The sequence below is a fragment of the Ruditapes philippinarum genome, unplaced genomic scaffold (assembly GCF_026571515.1).
Source record: "Ruditapes philippinarum isolate M1 unplaced genomic scaffold, ASM2657151v2 ctg119_1_1_1_1, whole genome shotgun sequence".
NCBI classification, from domain to species: Eukaryota; Metazoa; Mollusca; class Bivalvia; order Venerida; family Veneridae; genus Ruditapes; species Ruditapes philippinarum.
This window is the reverse complement of record NW_026858388.1, coordinates 34,638-62,183: the sequence shown is the minus strand read 5'-3', so window position 1 is coordinate 62,183 and position 27,546 is coordinate 34,638. Positions and strand designations below refer to the sequence as shown.

General features: G+C 33.1%; 1 protein-coding gene across 1 annotated transcript; it reads left to right on the top strand.

Moving 5' to 3' along the window:
* Positions 1 to 3,461: 3,461 nt before the first annotated feature.
* Positions 3,462 to 26,783, top strand: LOC132753048 (BMP and activin membrane-bound inhibitor homolog). The gene is made up of 3 exons (XM_060743459.1): positions 3,462 to 3,922; positions 20,195 to 20,623; positions 25,018 to 26,783. Exons 1-3 carry the CDS (start codon positions 3,847 to 3,849, stop codon positions 25,596 to 25,598), a joined length of 1,086 nt encoding a protein of 361 aa, XP_060599442.1. The 5' UTR covers positions 3,462 to 3,846; the 3' UTR covers positions 25,599 to 26,783.
* The last annotated feature ends 763 nt before the right edge of the window (positions 26,784 to 27,546 follow it).

Genomic DNA, 27,546 nt, shown 5'->3' with positions numbered 1-27,546 from the left:
TTTTCGATCATCTTAAACCTTATAGTCGATCATCTTATGGCTAGTCGATTATCTTAAAGCTAGTCGATCATCTTAAACCTTATAGTCGATCATCTTATGGCTAGTCGATTAACTTAAAGCTAGTCGATCATCTTATCGTCGATCATCTTATGGCTAGTCGATCATCTTAAAGCTAGTCGATCATTTTAAAGCCAGTCGATCATCCTTAAGCTAGTCGATCATCTTAAAGCTAGATGATCATCTTAAAGATAGTCGATCATCTTAAAGCGTGTCGATCATCGTAAAGCTATTCGATTATCTTAAAGCTAGCCGATCATCATAAAGCTATTCGATCATTTTAAAGCTAGTCGATCACCATAAACCTAGTCGATCATCCTTAAGCTAGTCGATCATCATAAAGCTAGTCGATCATCTTAAAGCTAGTCGTTCATCATAAACCTAGTCGATGATCTTAAAGCTAGTCGATCATCTTAAAGCTAGTCGATCATCATCAAGCTATTCGATCATCTTAAAGCTAGTCGATAATTTTAAAGCTAGTCGATCATTTAAAAGCTTGTCGATCATCATAAAGCTAGTCGTTCATCTTAAACCTAGTCGATCATCATAAACCTAGTCGATCATCTTAAAGCCAGTCGATCATCTTAAACCTAGTCGATCATCATAAACCTAGTCGATCATCTTAAAGCTAGTTGGTCATCATAAAGCTAGTCGATCATCTTAAAGCCAGTCGATCATCTTAAAGCTAGTTGATCATCATACAGCTAGTCTATCATTTTAAAGCTAGTCGATCATCTTAAAGCTAGTCGATCATGGTAAAGCTAGTCGGTCATCTTAAAGCTAGTCGATCATCTTAAAGCTAGTCTATCATCTTAAAGCTAGTCGATCATCTTAAAGCTAGTCGATCATCTAAAAGCTAGTCGATCATCTGAAAGCTAGTCGATTATCATAAAGCCAGTCGATCATCACAACGCTAGTCAAACACCGTTTAGCTTGTCGATCATCTTAAAGCTAGTCAATCAGCTTAAAGTTATTCGATAACCTTAAAGCTAGTCGATCATCATAACGCTAGGCTAGTCGATCATCTTGAAGGTAGTCGATTATCATAAAGGTAATCGATCATCTTAAAGCTAGTCGATCATCATTAAGACAGTCGATTAATCTTGAAGTTAGTCAAAATGGTTATACTATCTCGGTCATGTTTTAGTTAGATTAACATCTTAAAAGCTAATCGATAATCTTAATTTGTCGATAACCTTAAAGATAATTGGTCGTCTTATTGTTTGTAAATAAATTTAAAGGTAGTTGATCATCTTAAAGTAAGTCATTATCCGGAAGTCAAAAGATCATTGGAAGGATATTCGACCATCTTTAGCTAGAGTCGTTCAAAAACAATTCATTTCATTTGTTAAACTATATAAAGATTGCTCACCTTAAATGTAGTTCTTCAGTTTAAAACAAAAGTCTTAACTTGTTCGTTTCATTTACAAACAAGCTAAGAAACTTAGATTTCAAAACAATTAATCGATGCGAAACGTCAAAAAAAATTAGACTAACAAGAAAACTGAACTTGGTGCGATTTTTTTCTGTAGAATTCTCCTGTGATTATTTAAATAATTCTTTCCAATTCTTAATTAATTTGAAAGACAAGAAAAGGTTTTATATTTCAATATTGATGCTATCAGGACAGAATGCCACATTCAAAATTAATTATGCCTTTCAAACGTCAAGGAAGATAACTCTGGGGAAATAGAAAGGTAATTGTCAACAGTTTCGCCAAAGGGGGCTCTGATTTATTACCGTCTGTAATAAATAAGGATATAACCATTATCTTTATCACCCACTTTGTTATTTCATAGCAGATTTCAATCAACAAAACAGCAGACGACATCTAGAAGCCTGGAAACTAATGTCCGCGATTAATCTTTACTTACATCGTTCTTTCATACAAATATCATTCATTAGGCCAATTATGTTGTAAGTTTCCTCGACTATTGAAAAATCCAATTTAACTGTCTACTGTTAAAAAAATGATACCCGGAAAACAAAGAGCTGGTCCTTTGTGCGCTCTGTCGGGTCTATGCCAAAACACAGATTACAAGTAATGAGTTAGAAATAGAATACTTAGGCATATTGTCCTTTCAGGTTTCATATTTTTCACGACTGTCTAGCTCAAAGCTTTCCTAATCTAAGCTATGATCAGCATTGAACAGGAGAGTGTTTTTTTCCGTAGGACATTTCACTGGGTCGATATTTTATATACTATCTCTTGTTTGTAGACAAGAAGGCGCCCTCCCCACAAAATTTACCTAAACAATCTACTGCAGTGAACTACCGGTCAATATAATATTATCGTAACGCCGATTTTTTTGGTTTTCATTTGCTTTGTGCGCGTGCAGGCGTTTTATACTGTATCAAAGCAATGGCTATACAAAATGTTAACAAGTTTAAACACTTTTAATAAGTTTAAACACTTTGCATGTTTTAGCTATGCAAACAGACGATTATACACGATTATACACTTGTACATATTAACTAAAACAAAGATATTACATCAAAAATTATATCACAGTTATCGCCTTCTATCTAACAACGAGTATGAAATAGCCTAGGACTAGCGTTGATATTTTTAGCTTATTTTTTATTCATAACATACGCGCTATTTCATACTCAATCGTGTTTTGATAATATCAATATTTATTTATATGTTTATATAAAGATATAATAATATATATAAATATGTCGATTTGCCGAACAGAAGCACATAAAAATCGACAGACTGGAAACTGGAACCCAGGCCAGGTATGAAACTGAAATACGAACTTTCGTTTTTTGTTTTTGTTTTTTTTATTTATTTATTTTTTTCCTCTCTTTCTAGGTTACATAACAACATTATTTCAGTATAACGAGATAGCGAACAGAATGCCCATTTCGCATGTTATGTTTTCAGAAGCTCATGTTATGGATCCATATCCATATGGGTGTATGATGCGTGATTTATTTTTTTTTAAATGTATGTTTTATTCTGTGAATGTAACTAAGATGTTTCTTATTAAATGAATTTAAGTTTAAGCATATTGTGAACATTTTCAATAATTTACATATAGGTGAATTATTATAATTATGGCATTTAAGTATCAGACAATAATGATTTAAAACAAAAAGTGCAGCCTCATGTATGTACGTATTATTTGCAATTATTTCATTTATTCTTATCAACATAATATAAGAATATTATCTACATTAATATCGTGGTCACAAAATTACCCCGAGTCAATAATTATATCGCTAAATGCAATTTATTCGTCTGAAATCTTTACGGTCGGAAGTTTAGACAAGTCAAACACTGCAAGGCAATATCAAAGTTTGCCACGCCTTCCGCTCCGCCTTTTGAGATCGCTCAACCATACAAAATCGTTCTCTCACCTTTCGTTGTATGAATAATCTAACTTTTCATTACATGTAGTACTTTGAGAATTCATGTCAATAGTGGAGTACGTTTAAGGGTTTTTATTAAGTATAAACGTTTTATGCTCCCTCAATTTGCATTTATAAACATAGATAATAGTTGATCGTGCAGTGTATGTTGTTTTCTATGTAACGGTCAGTTCGTATAAACGGAGAAGTTGAGAGTTTAAGTAAATCAGGTGTGATGCGCTGAGGATTACGCGTTGAAACCACTTTGTTTATACTCTAGTCGAAACCATTAGTGTTTCATCGTTTATATAGTGATAACAGTCGTTTTCGCGATTGAGAGAAAAAGTGTTATTGATATATCTTGGGATTTTACTTCGGATGAATAACATGTACTGAGAATATTACTGGACTCGGCTTATTGACTCCATCAGCATGGGAGTTCCCTTTCATCAGGGGCCGTTCAAAGGGCTAATATTTATCATATTGTACAGCCTGACGTCAGTTGATGGTATGTATTTTTATTATTTTATTTATTTATTTTTTGCTTGTTCATATTTAAGCCTGTTACGTACATGCTATTTTCTTCCTTAAGATCGTGATATTAAGCACAGGGAGAGAAGAGAAGATATTTGTTGTATTCAGTATTGTTTAATGGATAAATCAATGCACGTGACATTAATGCCCGACATTTCCAATTTTCCATGATTTATTGTTAATCAATACTTAACTCACAAGAACAAATATAGACAGATAAAGTATTTAGCTATATATTTGCTATATGTTCACTTTAAATCATATATAATTAACTTAAGAAGAGTTCATGTTATTTCATAAAATAAACCGGTTTTAAGAAAAATCATAACTGGGACAAATTTCACATAATGTACTTAAATGATTGCGCACTCAAGATATTAGGGTCTATAAAATCATTAGAATGTTTATTTATGGTTTTATGTAACTTTTCATCATCCAACAAGCTTCTTATCTCGTTCAGGGAATTGTTTGTTTATTTATTAAGTTCAGTCAAGAACATTTCTGATGCTTAGGCAATAAATGTGCCACAAAACTCCTCCAAATGTCACCAAAAATCGATGACACGCGTAAAAAAAATCGATACCGGACAATGTATTGACACGGAAAAGAGACGGGCAGAATCCAAAAGGACACTTCCGATCAATCAAGACGTCACCATGGCAGGGCACACTTCCAGAATTCTGTTGTCCATAAATCATTATTAACTGCACTGGAGCACGTGACTTTCTCATCTTTTGCAGAAGATTCTAATATTTTATTTATTTATTGGCTTATCAGGATCAATACGCTTGTGTGTGCAATCTTATAGATTTTCTTAATCAAATTTTAAAGAACTAGGGGCTTACTAGTATCAGTTAAAAACAAAATGAAAATAGAGAAATATTTCTTTAAAGATCGAGAAGAACCGATATTAATTCAATAACGAACGCAGTTGTTTTTTTTTTTCATGGCATGAAACAGAGAAATCCTATACGAAGCCAGACTAAATAATTCATTTAAATCTCGCTGCAAAACATTAACCAAGTGTAATTAAGCCTCCAGGATTTAATTTGTTTTAAAAACATGTCAGATTTTATTGTCAATTCGTTTTTATCTGAACCATCCGTCTTACCGGCGGCGAATTGGTCGGCAAAATGCAATTTATACGTCTGGGTTGACACGTCGGTGGCGACGATTGGGATTTCTTATAGTTTATTACAGCTATAGATAAGCACGCGTTATATTTATGAATTATTAATCCCCCTTTGTCAAACCCTACGGATGGTAATTACTAGAAAAGATTTCGTCTGCGTAATTAGAAAATTTATATCAATCATAAGACGTGACGTAATTAGCATTGTGAGATATAGAGAGCAGAACATATATACTTTATTCCTTATTTTTAATGACGAATTAAAACAGCACGCCTCCAGATTCATGATCATTTTGAAAAGTAAAACATTGATAAGTGACCAAAAAAAGAAATTACTCAATGCAAAATGCATTTACAGTCTACGTAAATTACCAAAAAAGAGATCAAAATATGCAAAAACAACCCTTCAGTACTGCTTTCGTCACGCAGTAGATATATAGTTGTAAATACTTCACAAATCAGTCTTTAATCGCACATAACATGCAGATTATTACTTGAATCTTTTTTCTTTCTTAAAATCTTAGTACATTTTTCTCATGTTGATTTTCTAGAAATATTTTGGCTCATCTAGAGGCATGCAGCTTTAAGGACTGCAAAATTTATTTTAAAAGCAGTCAAATATTTCTGCTGTACAAATGAAAGAGTTTCTGTATTAGGACTTTACTGGTTAACAAACAGCCAAATAAAATCATGAAAAAATAGCTTCTACATAAAAATTACTGTTTTAAAGTTTCTAATATAAAAATATATCAACAATTAACAGTTTAATCCCAGATACGCGGACCAAATCAATGTATAGATATTTATTGATAATTATCTAAATGGCAATATATACATGTATATTTTATTTTGCCCGCATTATTTATTTTATTACAAGTTTAGATTTCTGTGTAAATGATTCTTAATAGAGGCAATGTCACGTGCAGTGACATTCTGGCTGCGTTGCTATGGGAACGCTTTGATTAACGTACGTTTAATAATTCAAAAGTGCTAATTACTCGCCATATATGCGGTAGGTCATTCTAATATTGATTCTATTTGAGAACCGTATAATCTACGATCGTCATATTCTCAGGTTTAATACAATTTTCTGATTCGAGTATCTCGTAATGTTTCTAGATCATTCTTACCAATTGTTACCACCAATTAGTGCTACTTTTTTCTGTTGGAAGACATAAATAATTACAGTACCTTTTACTATTTTACATCACCTAACTTCGCTGCTCATATTAAATAAAAAAGATGTTAACGAATTTCACTTTTGAATACCTCAAATTGCAATTTTGGTCTACTTATTTTAATATAAAGTGGGAAAAAATCATCTTCAAAATGACAGGTCTTTGATTTAAGGTCGGCAAAGTTATCTTATGTTTGCATAATGAGTTTATCTGAACAAAGGTTAAGAATTTCAGAAATTAATTGACATTTTCCTTTTTTGTTCCTGTGCACCGAACAACGCCAATATATTCCGAATATCGAATTTACTTCTAAAGAATTGGAAAAGAAAAAGAAAAAACTTTAATAAACAATGATATTGACCTAAATATTTCTAACACGTCAAATATCTTATCAAAACCTTGTGCAAAACATCTGTATTATCATTTTTAAAAATGTGTGAAAAATCTGTTCGCAGTTTGTTTTGATTTTTTTGGAACTTTAAACAAACTTAATTGCACTTTGGGTTCCTTTGTGACGTTTCGTTTACTTTCGGTCCATTCACTGATTAATCACAAGATTTGATTGCTTTGAAAACAAGGGAGATATCCGCTCAAGAGGGTTAATGAAAACAAATCCGGAACAAATCCGGATCCGCGGATTGCCCTTACAAAGGCAAGTTTAAAAAACATGCGGAAATTGTTAAAGGAATTTCTGTGATCATTTTCAACACAGACACGGAAGTGCCATACAGTCATTTACAGCATATGTCCGCCTTACTAAATTGATTGAGTTAATTTTTTCTATTTTAATATTTTCTGTATTCAATGTATATGAGTTGAATTAGATTTACAATACAAAATCAAACAAGATTTATTTTTCTTTTTTTTTTGTTTGAGTCAGTTTCAGTTAAGCGCTTTGACTTGCTATTGGAATATAATAAAACAAACAACAAACAATGACAAAGGACATAAAAAGGAAAGGAGAAAAATAATTGCGACACGTTTTTTTTCTCCCATTCCCCTTTGTAGTTTGTATCATCAATAAATTAAAAGCACATAAATTTCAGTTTTAACTGATTTCCCAGTAGTTCTGTGCGACTTGAAAATCTATTGTGATTTTATGAACATCAAACCGACCTTCGGTTTACTTCTGCTCGCTTCTTTGCTATATTATTTCAATTTAGTGAAATTTGTATGGAAAGACTACTTGTCGACATTGAACATTTTATTAGGTTTAAGCATAATTATTTTGCCGTAAATTTTAAACAGCTTTTAGTCAGCATTTGATATGATTACGATGTCTCAATGAACGTTCATATAATGTGCAGCCGTTCGAACTGAAGCGAAAACGATGGGTTTATTTGATTCTCCTTCAGCGAAAACGAGCTTCACAAAACAGTGTGTCGTATTTTTTGTAATTTTTTATTTTTTTTTGTACACCAATTTGTTAGAATTGTATACATCAAATGCTTGGAACATAACCTCCCGCTCTGCCATATTTCAATACGTATCCCTTTTATCGTTTAATAGAACTTGTTCCAAAGGGGGACATTTTTTGTCTTATGATTTAGAAACCAGACTGCAAACGAAAATCTTAAGTTTGTTTTATGTTCCTTATCATTTGCTGTACGAAAGGATTTTCCATTCAAAATTCCGAATTTGTTCCCCTTAATACAGTGTAACGAAAATAAAATCGCATTATTAAACCCCATACAGCGAAATGTCGTTAAAAACTATTTAAGTTAGATGCATATCACAGCATGCTAAGTCGAGAAATGCGCAACTACAAAGTTATGTGTTTTGCTCAATGGGATGTCGTGAAATGGCGAAGACTATGGTGAAGACTTGTTTATTCTGGCGATAAAAGCACGCCACATGCATTAAATAACGTTTAGAATTAAATATGATGATATTTGAAGAGTATAATGTAGTAACAGGTCACCGGATAATATTGCTTCATAAAAGGAACAGCGGGATTGCGTTTCGTTTGGGTCAAAACTGTAAAGTGGTGCATGACATTTTGATCAGAAATGTGCAGTCGGATGATGTTATCGCCTTTTGACAGCACGTCACCGTAGGAAAGTGTGATAACGTAAGCGGTTACGTTGATATGTCGTAAACATACTAATGGACAGAAGTCAATAATTTTTCTCCTGGTTTGAATTTTATCACAGTCAGAGCCGTATACTTAATAGTTTACGAATAAGGTATAAAACTAGAAACGATTATAGACAGAGATAATTATGTTTTATGAATGGCATAAGCGGCACCGAAATATGTTTTTGTGAATGGCATAAGCGGCACCGATATATGATTTTAGCAATGGAAAAAGCGGAATGTCAACTTGTATTTGACTTTATAATAAATGATCAATTTCATCCTGGTTATTTTGATTCGGGGAAACAACATCGGGAAATTCGTCTGCTCGAGAAGCAGAAATCTCCTAAAGCAGACGCTGAGTATTTCAATATTGCTCTTGTAAAATGTTTACATCGAATGGGAACTTATTTACTAAAAGGGCTTCTGGTTTTTAACGTAATAGACTGAGCACACTTCACCGCAGTGCATTTTCACTTGATGAAGAGTTTTCCCGCGGAGTCTGTGTTTATTGTGAGGAACAGCAGACGAGAGTTTTCCTGCGCGTGCTAATCACGATCAATTATCTTCAGATTTCAATCTTCACTGTCTATTTCTAAATTTAATAAAACAATGTATTCCTGTCTTCTTCCATATCTCCGAAATATATTAATCCCACTAGCTTAACTTGCGTGCATTTCTAAGAACAGAGACTAGATAATATATTTGTTTCAATTACGATCGCGAAATTAGATGACTAATTACATGTTAAATATAATGCATAAAATTTAGTAAACTTTTCGAATATTGAAAATTATGAGTGCATGTGTATTTATTGAGTATATATCGGCTGTCCGAACTGAACTATTTGCAATCCTTTCTTTGATGTTATAATCCTTTCCAAATATTAGATATCTTGTCGACAGAATATCTTATCTATTCAAAGTGAAATCGTACAAACAAAAAGATAGACTGTGTGCCCAAAGTTTGCCCAGATAATCCCACTCTGTAAACAAGAACAGACAACCATTCGAAATTACATATCTCTTAAGAGCCAATGGCCGACGTATAATATCAGCATTTTGGTGCCATTCGGTATTTACTATATCACAAACAATAGTTTGCATCTGATCAAAATTCACTCACACGCAGCGTTGTTGTTTATTTTACAAAATTGGAAAAAGTCTATTATAGACGAAAATATCTGGCATATTTAAGATATGGAATATAAAAGCAAATATATCGATCTTGCACAAAGTACAACCATGTAATTAATTGCTCGTGGCATGCGATTTCTGCAGTTGCGTGCAAGGCAACAGAAATCCTTGCATTTCTTCGTTAGGGCAATTTTCTTGGTGTATCATCACTTAAAAATCTCATCAGAGGGAAATAACATAATTGCATTAACCTGACAGTTCTTAAATGAACGATGGTATTATTTCTTCCCCTTTCTACAGAAACCGAACACCGAAGAAGAGTAAAATTTGACTCGTAAAATGGTAACCAGTAATTACCGAAATTCAATATCTATAACTTTTCGTTTGATGAAAAGGGAGTGAAAGAATGCTTTGCCCCTAGCTAGGATCTATGCCCTGAAATAGACGTGTGTCCGTATGTTTTGTGTTGAAAAAAAAGACATCGTCTGTCATTAATTGTCACTTGCCTTTGTCTTAACCTTGGCCCCGAGCACTTAAAACATATACACATTAATGTATTTTCTTTATACTTTGCTTCGTGTTTTTTTAAAGGTAATTGTTAGCCATTATCATTGCGATCTCGTTGCGTTTTTGAAAGGAAAAAAAACCTGCTTTGAAAAACAAACTCATATGATTGTTCGGTACCACAAAGACTCTTTTCAATGAAAATATTTGGAAGAAATAGGATATGTACATATTTCAAACAGTTTAAGTTATTCAGTATTATCTTTTGAAGGTTACTTGATAGATATGGTTCGAAAGTATTATTAAAGATTTTTTTTCTTTTGGAGGGAAAGAACGGAGGTTGATTATTATCTAAATAAGCTGATTTTATATTAACTGGCGAAATTCTTGTATAATTGAAATAATTTTATATTTTAGATACTGTAACGATGGGATTTTTGTTGGGGGGATAAGGGCGTAGGGGGTTGGGGGTTTCAATTATGGAAATAATTTCAGATACTTTAACGATGTGATTATTTTTTTTTTGGGGGGGGGGGGGGGTGACGGGGGTGTTGTTGGTTCAATGTCGTGTTTAAGAGAAGTTAACATTGAATATATTCACAAATTAAAACGATGCTGATAAATAACGGTGAACTTGCTCCTAGTATATAAAAGACGATGAAGGCATTTTCTTGACAGAAACTTTCACGGTCTGTCGGCCCACCTCCACATGCTTCTATTTATTGTTCATTTACGTTGATTATCTAAATAATAGCCAGTAATGTTCCTGGCATTTCCAGAATTTTATACCTACGGTTCCGTTGATGTCTTATAGGTTAGCTAAAGTCCGTTTCCTCATACGTTCTTTTTCTAGAAAACAACAAACAAAACAGACTTTAACCTTACCTTCTCTGTGAATTCGCTTCAAGAGAGAATGTTTTATTTGTGCAATGCTTTATGTGTTAAGTAGAAAACAATGTAGGCATAATATTTAACTATTAAAATCAAAATATTCAAATAAAACAAACGGATAATTTATTGGCACGTATTTAGCCCGGTATCTCCAAGAATAGAACGGGACTGTCAGTTAATAAACTATTTAAAAAAAAAACCCTGATTACTTGAATTTATATGTTAATAACGGGGATTTATACGGGATCAAAACATGTTTTTTCTTAACTACGCGAGAGTTCAACTCCATAAAATACGAAATACAAGGTTGAAAATTTGTTCTGTTTCTGTTTTATTACGTTTTAATACCAGGTTTTATGCTGCACAAAATTATGTACGAAAGCATGGTGGACCATTAGCAAAATGTTGAAAGTTTCAACTGGGATATGTTAATGTAGACATAACACATATCTCGAGGCTAAATAAAACTGTTTTCTGACAGCGCATGATTTATAATGGTAACGCGATTTTTTTATTTTTACACATGCTAAAATGTACATATACGGTTTTTGATGTATGATAGTTCATCGAATGCATTACAAATATATATGCCCTAAAAATCGCTGTTAACTATTCCGTGTATGAAATGAAATATTGCATTACAATGAGGATTTGAATATTAGATTATTTTGTCGTCTGCAATAGCTTTAATTATAATAATTTAGTAGATACATGAAGATGATAAATAATCATCATCGCGATCATTATCGTCATCATCGTCGTCGTCGTCGTTGTCATCATTAAACAACACAAACTAGTGTTTTCTATTCTAATGATATCAATATTGTTAGATAATGGCGATGATAGCGACGATGATTTGTACGATGATAATGATGGTGATGATTATTTTGATGATGATAATGACCATGATTATGATAATGACTATGATGATGATGATAATGATGACGATGATGATGATGATGATGAATACAACCTGAAGATGGTATTCCAGATAAATTATTGTACAGACGAAACTTGTTGGAAGCTCTCTCTCTCTCTCTCTCTCTCTTTCTGTCTGTTTAAAATACAGCACGTAGGAAAACACTCAAAATCGCATTGCAGTCGCAGATTATTGATGCATTTTTTGTTGTTTTTATCTCCGTTGAAGATATATCTCATTGAACGATAATTTAAAACTATTTCTTCCCCCCTATCTCTCCGCGCGTTTGTACTCTACAATGCAAAAGAAAAGCTAACATAATCTCTAACGAAATCTACGGAATCAACTGGTGGGATTCTAGTCTCTATGATTTCCAAATCAAAGCCCGTATTCATTGCGAAATAAATCCCAGTTTATACATAAACCTGGCTTTCACAGGGCATCACTTTGTTTTTCTTCCGATCTTGATATTTGAAATTTCCCTTCATTTAAATCGAAATACATGAATGATTCGAGTTTGTACTATTTAGGCTAGGCGGTTACGAAAAACTATATTTTTTGTAGACTTCTAAAATCCTGGGAGAATATTTAAGGGAAAACATTATACATGTATATACATAGGCCTGTATGATTATATTCATTAATGAAATTTGTATATAATTTCTAGTTAATGTGTGTTTTCAGTTTCATATTCAGAGGGGTTGTGTCCTCACCTACATTGCAAATGCCGTTATAATTGTTAGAGTGGAATAAGAACAAAATAATCATTTGAGTCAGTATTTAATGAGTGGAAAGAAATTCGGTTAAACGTTCAAGTAAAACAACCAAAATCCATTAAGTTTTTCAAGTTTATAATTTGTCTTCTCTTGTGACGACCTCAACCAGTCGTATCATGACAAGATATTTAGCCTCGGGATAAATGTAGACAGAACAAAAATATTTCGTTTGCCATAAACTTTCTAACTACTTACTGATAAGAATGAATTACTGTCCCGTTTTCGACGTTTTTTTACGCTTGTAAACGTTGTGTTATGGCGGTGATTGTGTTGTGTAGTCACGGTGATTGTTTCTGTGTTGTCGCGGTAATTGTTCTGTGTTGTTGCGGGCATTATTAAGTGTTGTCACGGGCATTGCTCTGTGTTGTCTGTGTTGTCACGAGCATTGTCCTGTGTTGTCATGGTCATTGTTCTGTGTTGTCACGGCCATTGTTCTGTGTAGTCACGGTTGATGCAATATTTCGTCGTGTTGGTCACTTAAATACTTTAAGCATCACATGTGGTAGTATGGTAAATTAAGTTAATGAGTTTGACAGAAATGTAGCAAAATGTTAATCTTAACAAAAAACTCTGTGATTATTGTGAAATAGGGTATGATTCATTAAACAAGCATACGTTAAGTCAGAAAGATATAACTAAATATTCTATAGTATTTACAGTGTAGGTGTGTATGACAGTTAGTCTTAAATAGAATTAAAATAGTTTGTTCTACTGTTCTACATGTCTCCTAAATTATATTTTTGCAGGGAATTTTCTTGTAATGCTTTGTAATGATATACCGCCACGTTTGTAATTGACATTTAGTCATCTTCATTTATTTACATTTAACCAGCAACAATAGAAGGAAAATAATATGAGCCGCGTCACGACAAAACCAACATCATGGGTTTGCGATCAGCATGGATCCAGACCAGCCTGCGCATTCGCGCAGTCTGATCAAAATCCATGCTGTTCGCTATCAGTTTCTCTACTTGTTATAGACTTTGTAAGCGAACAGCATGGATCCTGTTCAGACTACGCGGATGCGCAGGTTGGTCTGGATCCAGCAAACCCATTATGTTGGTTTTGTCGTGACGCGGCTCATTTATCTGCTCACACTAAATCACCAATGAACACGAATACTAAATAAATGTTTTTCTGTTGATTTAGTTTACAAATTATTTAATTCACATTTTTATGCAGAAACCATATAGTTTATTAAGGATCTATTTTCACCCCAATTGTCGCGGATGTTTACACAGACAGCATTGAGTCCATTTTCCACATTTCTTTATATATTCATACGCCTTATTAAACACTCGATTTGAAAAGCTTTAAGCCTGAGGTTGTGTGTTTAACAAACGAAACCCTCTTCAAGATATTTCAACAGTATTTTAAAATTAAATAAACGTCTTTTTGTCAACAGCCGACATTTTCATAAGGGTCGCATCATAAAAAAGAGCAACGGTTCGGGAATGTCATTTGTGCTATTTAGCGACTGTATAGAATATCTTTAAGGTAACAATTAGTGCTGTTCGGTGTCTCTTAAACCGAATAGGGGGAGGTGTTTTAAAAAAAACATAGAATTTTGATATTTAAAAAAAAACATTATATTTGATCTTAATAATATATGACGAAAGCATGGTAAATTATATCTACAATGTACATCATTAAATTATTACATGTATAATTATCGGCGATTCAACTATTTTCTGTTATAAATAAGCACTTTCTTTAATTTAAAGCAACTTTTTGTCTTTTTTTTTTGTTATAAGGACTGTTTTGAGTTTGTTAAATCCAATTCCTTCTCCCCCTCCCCCCAATTAAAAACTTAACAAAAACAACAACGACAACAGTTTAACCTTTCTGTGATTTGCATTTTCGTTTCAACAAACCTGTGTTTTCCCTCTGAAATGATCGAAAGCGCATTAATCTAGAACCATCTGCAAACGCACTATAGATTCTATAGTTTCTTGAATCGTTTTAAAATCAATCAACGGAGTGGCCTCTTGTGTGTGAAATAGCGTAATCTGTTGATATCTACCATCACCTCTTACCAACAAGATTATATGATCTGTTCGGAATCCCATATCTAACGCGAGAATGCGCGAGATTCTCGTGGATTCAGATCAAAGCTGAATTCATTTGGTATTAAAGAGATTTTATTATCATTATTCTAATTTTCATGGACGTCGTTATCGTCATCATTGTTATTGTTATCAGTTGTCATTATCATTGTCATTGTCAGAAACATCGTAGTCGTTATCATCATCATTTTTAATGTTATCAGCATTATCATCATCGAGATTATCGTCGTCGTCGTTATCAGTGTCTTTAATATTATTTCCATCATCATCATCGTCATAATCATCGTCATCATCAACAACAACACCGTCATCATCGTCTTGGTAATGATTATGTGTCACGATATAATGATGACTGTCGTGTTCATAAGATTAAACTAAGCAAATTGTTTAGGCATATTAAGTTCACTAAAGCACCCTCTAGAGTTTTTTTTCAAAATTTTTCGTATCTCGTTTAAAGTCTTAAATTCTTTAGTCGCAAAATGACCTTGGCAGTGTCAAAGAGAAAAATTTGGGCCCATTAAGAAATTTTTTTAAAAAAAACCCCAAATTTTGTTTTTAATTTCCCTTTTGAAATTAAAAAATATTGACAAGGGGGGATTAGCGTTTTTTTACTTTTAAAAGGGATTGTCTACACCCTTAGATTTTATTTTTTTTAAAAACAGTAGCCTTTTGATTCTTTTTTATTAGCCAATCATTTTGGGGCCCGGTTAAACTAAACATAAAAGGGAAATTTTAATTGGGTTCCCGGGTTTTTGGAAAATTTTAAACGGTTTTTTTTTAAACTCGACCCCCAAAAGGTTCGCCTTTATTTTCGCCCCCTTTTCAATAAATATTTTTTTGGGAGTAAACCGGGTTTGTAAAAAATTTAGATAACAAATTCAAAGGGGATTAAAAAAGAAATCCTTAAAGAGGGGGAAATTAGGGGTTTTGGGGGTTACATTTTTCCCGCCAGGCAAATCTGCGGTTTGGACGGGAAAAGAAAATGAATGAAAAGGGTTTAATCCAACCGGGGGGCGAACAAAATTTGCTTAAAACTGCTTCAATGAAATTCTAAAGTTAAACAATAAAATTTGCATTTTTCCCTTTCGGTTAAGATTTTTAACCCAGGGTCGAGGGGGTTTTTTTTTTTGTTTCCCAAATTCCTATTTTACAAAATTTACGAAAGGGGACTTTTTTTCCCCCCGTTATCCGTTTAATCTAGGGGGATTTGGGACATTCGTCCCCAAAACCGTTTGCTTTTTGTTCGGAAATTTTGGATAGTGTCTATTTTATGAGATGGGAAAGCCCGCCCTACTCGGGGGCCCTTTAAAAAAGGGATGATTGGGCCTTTAACAAACAAACTTAATTACTCTCATTTGTATCTTACAAACTACTGTACAAGCCCCTGAAGTATCCCCGGCATTCTGTCTAGGTACAAACAAGCTCAGATACTCAGATGCAAGGCGCATTTTGTCTACGAAACATAACAGAATTCTGTATACACAGGAGAAATATTATAAAAAGAACAACATTTTTCTTAAACAAGAACTTGACTTTAATTCTCAACTAATTTGACGGTAATTTGTTGCTAACGGAAAACAAGTGCGCCCTATGTTTTCAGAAGAGCGCTTGATTGGAAATAAACTGCATCGGAGTCTCCAAGATTGTAAGAAGATAGTTCTCGGATGACGCCGGCTCATGCCTCAACGCAAGTTAATTGCATAACAGCAATAATTCGGCGTTTTAATATGTATCATGGGAATAGAAACGGGAAATGCTGCCAACTTCACTCATGAGTTTTTTCTCTATGTAATGAATGATTTTCGTAAGAGTCTGAAAGATTTATCAAAGAATTTACTTAAAGAGATTCTGTTGAAAGTATAAACCGAACCCATTTGTCTTGCGCAAAAAAAAACTTGATTATATGTTGCATTTTTCGACCAAAAAAAAATCAAGTGCCGGTTCATATTATGTTTTGTAAAATGCTATTATGACTACTTTGTAATACAATGATAGTACTGTTTTAGTAAACAAGTCACATATTAATTTTGGCACGATTTGGTGGATTCGAATAAACTTGTTTTGTCATATCTAAGAAACAAGTTTTGTCATATCTAAGAAAAACACTTTGAAATTTTATAGATAACTTTACGTAACGCAAAACACCCTTGGTACTTTGCTAAATAGGTTTCCAGAGCTTTTGACTAATAAAATATATCATGATTTTAGAATTGGTAAACAAAATAGGCTAACTTTTATTTCTTTGTTGACACCGGACACAAATTACACTATTTTGGTTTTGGCAATGTTTTAGCGGTAAACATGGATTTCATGAGGAAAAAACATACAAATAAACGACAGTTTTGCACACTCTAAACAAGTTCTTCATGTCACGATGTCATAAAAACATGGCCGCTTATTGTCCTGTCAGGATATGCTTGATTGTTGTACAAGTCAAAAATTAGTCACAACTCCTTTTTTTTTAATCGAGTAGCATTGTACTTATTTCTTCGAATGTATGTTTGTGGCTATTTCTATCGTCTCTTGAGCTATATTTAAACTGAAAAAGGTTTAAAGTTCTCGTATTTTTTCACATTTAATATGGTGCTCTGTAAAATGCTGATTCATCGTAGAATCTACTGGGTTTTTTTTCTTCCTTTCGCTATGAATATTTTTTTTATTTTTATTTTGACATCGCTAAATATATGATTATGTCTGTCTCCTATTTAACCATATCGTTTTTCATTAACACATAGCTTCTTAAACCAATTCAGGTTTCATTGATAAAGCGCCTTAAGACACTTAATCTTTATAAATGGTTGTACCCCTATGGCTCGGCCATAAAACACGACACAAAATTTTGTCATATTCTATTGTGATGGTAGACCATATAACTGGCTGTCTGGCATTAAATCGCTCATAAATAAACAATAAATGGCGAATTTTGATGTAAATATTAAAATTTCCCTCGCTGTAGTATATTAATCATTAAAGAAATTTTACGCTTCGCGGACGTTTAACAATTTTGTTTGAAATAGGAAAAGCTGAAGATAAATATGGTGGCGACTTTAAGTTTTGAAAGCTTGCCTTGTAAATCATCGAGATAAAAAGAAAACAGACGGAGAATTTAAATTGCACCACATTACATAATTAAGAGCCATAAATTGTGATTGAAACGACGTAAAATACTGTGTACACGATCAGATAAACCAATGCAATTATTGTGCTTGGCGAGTGCTACCGTATTGCACAAAAACACGGTGTGCATGAGAACTTAACGTTGTATAATCTACTGTCGCCAGATGCGCCAGCGCGTGCACTTTATAAATATAATATCACTTCTTAAGATGTCTTTATTGAACAAAAAAAAATCCAACAACAAAAATAGTGGTGTTTCACGGATAAACAGACAAGGGGCAAAAATTCTAAGAAGAATAAATTAGCGCCCTCTTTCGACGATCACTTTTTTCCTTTAGCTAATACAATAAAACATGGTTTTGGATAATTTAAGTTTCCCTTGCCGCCGATACAATACATCCAAAACTGTTCAGAAAGGTTTTCCACCGACAAATGATTTACAAAAAACCCCTGCGTTTGTGAAAAATTTTTGTTTAAATATTTTTGTTTTTTGAGGTAAGTTAGTTTTTCTGAAAAAATTTATTAAACACGTCCGGGGAAATGTTACCATTTGGCCTTTCCCCTTTTTTTCTTAAAATTGTCATTGCATAAATTGTAAGCAAATTCTTTTCTTAAAAACCCAAAAACTCAGACCGCAATTCTTTTTTTGTTTTGCTTCTAAGGGCACGGGGCGTCAATTTTTCTGTCTTATTTATTGTCTTTTTGGGGAATCTTTTCCCTTTAAATTTTGGTAAAAATTTTGGGGGGGTGTGGTTTTGTGGTGGCGCCTCAAAAAATTTTTAGTCTTGGGCAATCGAGCAGAAACAGCAATTTTAAAAAAGGGTTTGGGCTGTTTAATATCCCTTAAAAAGGGAAAAATTTTTTCCGACTCTGATGTCAGTAATGAAATTTAATGGATCGTTCCTACAAGACACGAAACTATTTATTTTTTAATACAAAACGAAAAAAATAAAAAAAAATAATCGACATTGCCGAAAATATTGTTTCAAGTTTCAAAAAGTGTTTGTTTTTTTTGTAAAACATACATTAAATAGGTTTTGGGTTGTTGTTTTTGTCGCAATAAATTTTGACAACACAGAAACGCTTTAAGAAAAGTCAACAGTATGCTATCCCTTCATTTGTTTATTTTTTCCTTTATTAACTAATGGTGTTCATTAGTAACAACATAAACTCATTCTGCCTGTAATTGCACACGTCATTTTGTATTAGCTCGGCGTTTACCGTAATGCATGGCTGTCCGAGAAAATGAGAATTATTTTTTACTTAAATACTTCGCATGTAAAAGAAATGATATTCCTGTTTCCTCGGGGACTGCTTTGAACATCGTAATGGTCGAATTAACCGCGTCTATTGCTTCCGAACTTTTGCATATTTCACCATTCTGCACCAATAAGGGACTTTTTTAATGTTTTATTTATCAATTTCTAGGATATTTGGCTCGGCGAGTGAGGCAACGTGTCTAAAATAGACAGTAAGATTATGTAATTTTGATTCCCATTAGAATGCTTGATCAGAGAATCGCCAAACAGACGATAGAAAACCCGCGATTTCTATTTAATCCTTTTTGTATCTCAGGAGCGGAGGAATATGGAAATTTCCCTGTGATTGCAGACCGCGTTTCCACTTAATTTTCCAGAAGCGTCAAAGCAAAGTATTTAATATGGAAAATGTTGCTTGGATCTGCCGTTATCTCGGCAGCATTTAATATTCAATTACCACTTGCTATAGACACGTCCCTGTAATTAGCGTCCTTTTCCTTTGATTTATAAACAGTAGCCGATCAAATATTATACAACGGATACTAGCGATACATAAAGTAGATAAGTACGCCTAAAAGCAAAGTCGCCAGTCTGTTTTTAGTGTCTCGCAGCTCTGTCTCCCGGGGGAAGGCTAAAGAGAGAGAGAAGTAAATTTATTTCTGGGACTATGGAGCCATCGAGAGAGATTGTAGCTTTGATCTAATACAATAAGGAGATTGCCTAGAATGATTGATCAGTTACTGTTGATATTTCCGCAAGATACGAATGAATCCGATTGTCTGCAATCAAAGTACCCGCGCCAGTCCGACTTATTTGTAATTAGAAAAGAAAACAAGAAATTATCGTTGTAAAGTCAGTTTGAAGCATATGAAATTAATATGCACTCATGGATTCAAGTGCGCTTAAAGAGATATTCACTTGATAGCACGCGCGTTTTTATCCTTGATTGAAATTGAGAAATCTTCTTTTATCTCATTTACAATAAGTTGAATATCGTAATATTGAGTCTGTTTGAAAGAAATTGCCCCTTATTTTGCCACCAGATTGATTCTCTTCCTTTAGAAAATTAAACAACGTGAAATAGCTTAGTAACTGCCGCAGATGTAGATATTCGTATGTTTTAAATTTTTCTTTTTAGCTGCATACAATAGCTTGATATATTGTAATATTAGTTATATACTTATATTTTCAGGTGAAATAAGATGCTATTGCAATGAATCTGGGTGTGTTACTACGGGTTACATGTGTAAATCTCAGCTCGGCATGTGTTATTCGCACGTAAAATACCTAGATGCCAACATGGACCCCAGCACTTCCACTATAGTATCAGGATGCGCAGACACGTTGCAAGAGGAACCAAGAATAAGGACATGCGCAGTAAACGGTGTTGGTAACAAAATGACCCAAACGAGCGTAAATGCCACAACGGTCGTAAAGGAATCCAACGACGTTGAAATTAAGGAAACTGTAGTGGTTGAACCAGTAAAAGCGGATATTAGTGAAATAAACAACAATGTTGATCCTACAAAACAAGAATTAATATGTTGTACATTAGATATGTGTAACTACAGGGACAGTTATGAACTCAGTGTCATTATTGAACAAGCTCCAGATCGCAGAGGTAGGGGTCGCTTTTTTTAATCTATATAAAATTCCTTTCAACTTGTAATTCCTGCCATTTACAACTATTTCTTTTAAATCAGTCAACAAAACAAACATTTCTACGCATATACAATATATATAACACTAACCCCTTTAATTGCCGATATTATCTGAGGAATTCTTTTATAAATGTAATCAGGGAGAAAAGAATTTCGCGCACTGACAAAAAATTATATGTATAAGATTTTAAGATTCTGCGCAAAGGAAAAAAATCAAACCCTCGTCTTCAGGAATGAGTGTTTTGTACAGTGCGTAAAGTAGAAAATTGCAAGCGTTCAAGAGCTTGATACTTACCGAAATATATCCCACTAAAGATAGATTTATGGTCTGGGCAATTTGTCTTGAATGAGGGCTTATGTTTGCTAGAACGTCTACCGTCTCAAGATGAGGTCTGTCTATTGCAAAAGCGATATGCAAGCAACTTAAGATTGCAACAAATCATGTAGTTCTGTTAGGCCGCACGCATTGCCATCGTTAGGTTCTTTGTTCTTCAGCGGTTATTCCAGTACAGGGAAAGTCATTATAGGGTTTATTTATTTATTTATTTATTTATTTATTTATTTATTTATTTATTTATTTATTTATTTATTTATTTATTTACTCATTTATTTATTTATTTATCTATTTTTTTTATTTATTTTGTTGTTATCATCATCATCGTCTTCGTCATCGTCATCATCATCATCATCGCCATCATCATCATCATCATCAACAACAACAACAACATAATGATATTTAGCATCATCATAATTATTATTATTATTATTATTATTATTATTATTATTATTATTATTATTATTATTATTATTATTATTATATATATTCCCAAGTACTCGTGGCATTGCTAAATCATATTATTCTTCAATTTTAAACTTTACATAACCTAAAGGTTGCGCAATTAGGTCATTTTTCCTCACAGTCCACTGATTTTGATAGTTATTCTAAACAATCTGTAGTCATTCTAAACAATCTGTCTAAATAAAACGTTAGATTTTAAAACACTTGTTGACAACTAATAAAGTAGTTTATTTACGAGTCCCTAGCGTATAGAATGTACACACATTTCGAGCACGGATGCTGTTTTTATAACAAAATCAAACATAAAATTAATGAGAGCAAAATTAAATAAACCAGTTAATTTCTTGAGGTACACTTTTTCTGAGAAGAAATATCATTTTTACTGGCGTAATAATTTCAATGAAAATTACTTCAAAAAGGACTGTTAGCACATTGACTTTAAACCGCCGAAGATCATTGTCAGACATACATGTATTCTCGCTAATGGAAATCTTGATCAGAATCTAAACTATAACCTTTAATACCTTAATATCCGACGAACGAAAAACGTACTATGATTACATCTCCGTCCCAATATATCGCTAATATTTCGTAACGATAAGGATCTTACGGAGGGGAAAAAAAGAAGAAAAAAATAGAGAAAAAGATTTTGTAAATAAATGAGAGAGTTTAAGCCCATTTGCCATGTACTTCAAACGAGATTTGTTTGTCTCTGTTGTTAATTTCAGTGCCTCCTCATTCTCTGCTAATGGTAGTGTTTGCAATACAGTGTGCAGATTCAAGTCTCCAAACGTAAACACGATTGATATACTGCGTGAGATATTAATGGTCTTATGTCTGCAGACCAAACCTTGAATAAAACTCCATTAAAGACTCAAGTCTATCTTAAAACCTTCGCCGTGAATAATTCGCATTATCAATTCTCTAGCATTAAATTCGATTTAAACATTCGTTCTCATATAAATTATAATTGACTCATTTTCACGATCGTGATTTTGAGATACACTTTGCTTAGATTAGGTCAGGAAATGTTGTTTAACCGTGGAAATGTTACTGCTTCGTATTAAATTCGTTCATTCTTTACAAACATGATAAAACATTACGACTAATAAATTCTCTTTTGACCTTGTTTTGCATTTTCATTTACAAATTGATAATCACTTGAATTTTGTTTTGAATATGTTGCTAAATTTCTGTTTCCAAGTTATCATGAATCTCTTTCTTAAACAGTTGCAACGAAAACCCCTTTTACCTATTAAGCCATTACAATCAATGGACGTGACAATGTGTGCAGGTTTCAAGCATACCAGACATGATCTCGATGACTAGAGTTTCAGTATCCCATGCAGGGAACTTCTATTGTTTTCCGTTCGCATAGAGGTCTATTTCGAAACCGAGACCGAAGTATTAAATTTCTATAACCTACGATTTTCAAATTAGCAACTTTAAGGCTGACAACTTTTCAAAAGGCTTCGCGTGGGTTTCGAAACTCGAGACAAAAGTATTATGTTTATAACTATGCATGATCGGAGGGTCTAAACACTGAGCATGGGATACGAAATTTAAACCGTCCTTAAGTACATGTATACAGTTTTGTTAAAAAAAGATAATTGAAGATCATTACTGTTAAAATATGCCGACATTGAGAAATTATAATATATTATATATATTTATGTTAATTTTTTAGTATCGAGTTATTTTCTTTCAATGCCCATTTTTCGCATACAAATGTTTTAGCGTGTTTTTTTTTCGGAGACAAATAGCAAAGAAAAATGAGGGGTGGGGGTGGGGGGTAATTTAGGTGAAACTCATTGACTATAGTGGTGTGTTTTAGTTTGTACGACGTCCGTTGATTGATCCTAATTTGAAAGCTTGATATCTTAAATTTATTTTGTTTTTTTAAAAAAACGCTTCTAGGCCTTGAGGCTCAATCGTTCGAGACAAATACGAGAACAGCTATCTCATATCACATGGCAAAATCATTTAATATTTATATTAATACCGGCCAGCACCGTATCGCATTATTTTCATATTTTATTTGAATAATGTCCTCGTTTATCACTGTCTATGGTGATCTTTCATTAAATGAATTTTTTAACATAAATGAGATTTAAACGACTTGTTGAGATAAAATGCTTTTTAGATCGGCCCGATATGACGGGAACCATTTTGTTATCACGTACTTTTAACAACGTTAACCTGAAGCGAGTGGTTGAAAAGGCGGATAGAAATAAAATTAACTAGTTTCGCCTTCTTTTTTTCTAACATGTTTATTTGGTTTATATCGTATATCTGGAGCGTAATAATATATGATATTTTACTTAATTTCGAGAGCTGGATGTCCTATTCGAGTGCAGAATGTTTATGATTGAATATAAGTGCTAGTTAGTTATTATGTAATAATATTATGAAATGTACTTCCGTGATAAAGGTTTCACAATTTGTACGAACATACAATGTATATTTTATTAAAGGGACTCGACCGAAGTCCACAAGCCTAAAATATAGAATTTAAAAATCTTACAAATATCAAGTGAAGCACTTACAACGGGAAACTTTGTAAAGTAATATATATGAACTATTCCCAGAATTATATTGAAAATCGATTTTTATGGTGATTCTTAGCCGGATTTGAGTGCTGTTGGGTCCGCATACGGTACGCATTGACTTGTCGTACTGTATCGGGCCCGCATTCATATTCCCTTGCCGTACTGTATTGGCATATACCTGTCGGGTCCGCATATATTTTCATATGTCGCACTGCATAAAACATGTACTTGTCGGGTCCGCATATATTTTCATATGTCGTACTGCATAAAACATGTAGCTGTCGGGCCCGCATACGTATTTACTTGCCTCACTGTATAAATTATGCATGCCTTTCGCCCATTTATCATTAGTCGATGTGTGAAATTTTGCTATGAAATACTTAAGAATACATTAGTGGGAATTAATGATCTGTAAATTATTAAGAAGTCTTTGTGGATATCGCTAACGTAATGGAAATTAAATGAACTCTTAATTAGTTTTCTTTATGCTGTTGCGAAGATGCTAGAATTTATATTTTCGGTATAGATTAATTCGCTCAGTAGAGAAAATAAGAACACCCCCCTAAGTTTGGAAATTAAGTATGATTTATTGATTAACTTTGAAGTAAGACCGTTAATGCGGTTATTATATAAAGCAACATTATCATTTTGGAACTTACGCACTTGCTCCGCAGGAAAATTCCGAAACTATATTCCATAATACTCATGATTCTTCGTGGTATTATTTCTGCATCTCAAGTTATTGGCAAAAACTAAACTAATGGGTTAAAGGTACACCGTGTTATCTTATACCAAGTTTTCTACAACTCAAGGTCTGTTAAGAATGGGCCACATTCGCCGCAATTCTTTGTAGAAAGCAGCACGTTTAAAACACGGGGTTTACTTTTATCAAAGTATGCTTTTTATTTTAGTTTTTTTGCAGTAGGCATTCGCCATTTTGGGCACTTACGTGTCAATGAAAACGAACTTAACAGTTTCAATATATTATACTTTATTCTCCTTTCAGGCAGCACAGATGGAATCTCATCAAAAAGAACTCACGAAACACCAAAACCACAGAAAGACCTTTGGTTCAAGGCGGCCGTGATAGCTGTTCCAATCGCCGGTGGTTTTATTCTCATCCTATTAGTTCTACTTGCAGTGCGCATGCTCAGAACGGATTCACGGCAGCATAAAAGACTCATTCAAATTCGGCGGGAAAGGAGCTTAACAAAAGCTCAGTTATACGTCACAGACCATTTCATTGATAAAGAGAAAGGTTTAGTCACAAATGACAATCAAATTTATACTAAAAGTCATAGTCATGTACAGTGTAATAGTCAAAATAATTTAAAACGAGACCATAGTCATTCTCATAGACATTCTAATTGCCATCACCATCATCATAAACAGAGTCATCCGAAACAGTGTCATCCGAAAGTGACAACAGACCGTGAAGGTCATACGTATGAACAAATTATTTCACAAAACAGTGACACAAATTCTACCGGATGTGATCATAAGTGTGGTAGTACTCGGACATCACCGTTACCGTCTGTGATTATATGGGGCAAAACAAACCAAGCGGATACTGCGGATGTTGTATAGCATTTTCAGAAGACTTAAATGACATTATAGGGTAAAAAAATGACTATTATTAATATTGTGATTACGAATAACCGTTGAGCCGGATTGCTTCTGTGTTTAACGTTAATCTAAGAGGAGGACAGAAATCGTCAAAACATTTGTGATTATTTTTAGCAGTTGTCGGCTGTGCGGACACAGTTAATGTAAATTATGTGAATCTTGTCAATTTGAAAAGTTTGCTCATTATTATTCATCATTATAAAAAGTGGATATTAGAATTTAGGTCCACTCTAAATGTATATATCACTATCATCCCCATTTCTCCTAGTTCATCCCTGTAAACGTGATACGGCGCATACGTGAGAACGTGATACTGCGCATGCGTGAGCTATTTTTAATTGCCACAAAAATGTATGTTTTCTGAATGAAAGATGCTAAATTTTCCTTTATTGTTCTGAAAGAATTTCGAAAATGATTCATGCGTGACTTATTCGTCGAAGATCATTTAATTAGCATAATTATGTTATAATAAATGTAAAATAAAATCAAGTTTTATTTATAGAATGCCAATTTGAGGAAATGCATACTTTTGTGGTTTTATCTATCGAATAATTTTAGATGTTGGGTGAAATGCTAAAATGTCAAAAATTGGTATTACAATATCCAATGATATATTTCTATTTCCTTTTGTTTCCTGGAAATGTCCTGAATTCAAATGTCAGTTCCGCATGCAATTTTTATTGTTCAAAGTGCCTTTAAATTCTGTGGCAATACATTATTTATTATAACTGTTATTAGTGTACATGGTATAGGACCTTTTGTACAGTGTGCTTTGAAGGCAAAAGATGAAGGGAATTGTTAACAGCCATGGGATAATTATGTGGAATGCAATATTGGTTTTATATATCTATATACATGTATACATAGTGCATGCCAATCTGACTGAAAATAATATTAAAAGGGGGAGAAAAATCAAAATATTTTTTTCCTTTGAAGATTTATGCATTCCATGGTATATTTTCGTGACAGTGGCATAACTATTGTACATGTTTTCATTATAAATGAAATGATTATAAGAGGTTTTCAAAATCAAAAGAATGTTTTCAAAAAATGTCTGTGGTAAAATGTGTGTTTTATAATATATATTTTAAATATTTATTTCTATGAAAAATAAAATGATGAAAAAAAATGTTACTGAAGAAAAAACAGTGTTTTGTGTTTTTATTATAATTATTACTTAATAATGATATGATTAATGTCCTAAAGAATTTGTCCAAGTAAATTATTTGCTTTTCAGTGAAATAAATTACAGTGGGATATATTTCAGATATCAATTACGTCTAATGATATCCCATTTTGTTACGTAGCATGAAATCAGAAAGTATGTTTTGTTTAATGAATATGGACTCAAGTTTTAGCCGAAATGAGTTGATCTACATGTTTATGTACGTTATATGCGCATTCGTCATGAGCTTTGACTATTTGTCAGATTTCTTTAACGTTTAATGTAATGCGTGCACTTAAAAATATTGGAAATACTATATATATTGCACGTGCCTTTTGAAAGATTGGACATGTATGCCTTCTAAAATATTGGAAAAATGCATGCCTGCATAAGCGTTAAGATATTGGAAATACATGCCAGTTAAATTATTGTAAGCGCATACTGATGAACATTTTTGAAATAAATACTTGTTAAGATATTCGAAAAGGCTATCCCTTAATGCATGTTAAAATATTGGAAATGCATACCCGTTAAATATTGGCTACAGATGTCCCTTAAAATATTAGAAATACATTGGAAGTGTGTGCCCATTATAATACTGGGAATATATGCGCAATAAAAATATTAGAAATATATGACCGTAATGATATTGGAAGTACATGGAAATACAAGTCCGTTAAGATATTGGGTAAAAAATTGGAAATATGTGCCCATTCTAATACTTGAAATATTTGCGCATAAAAA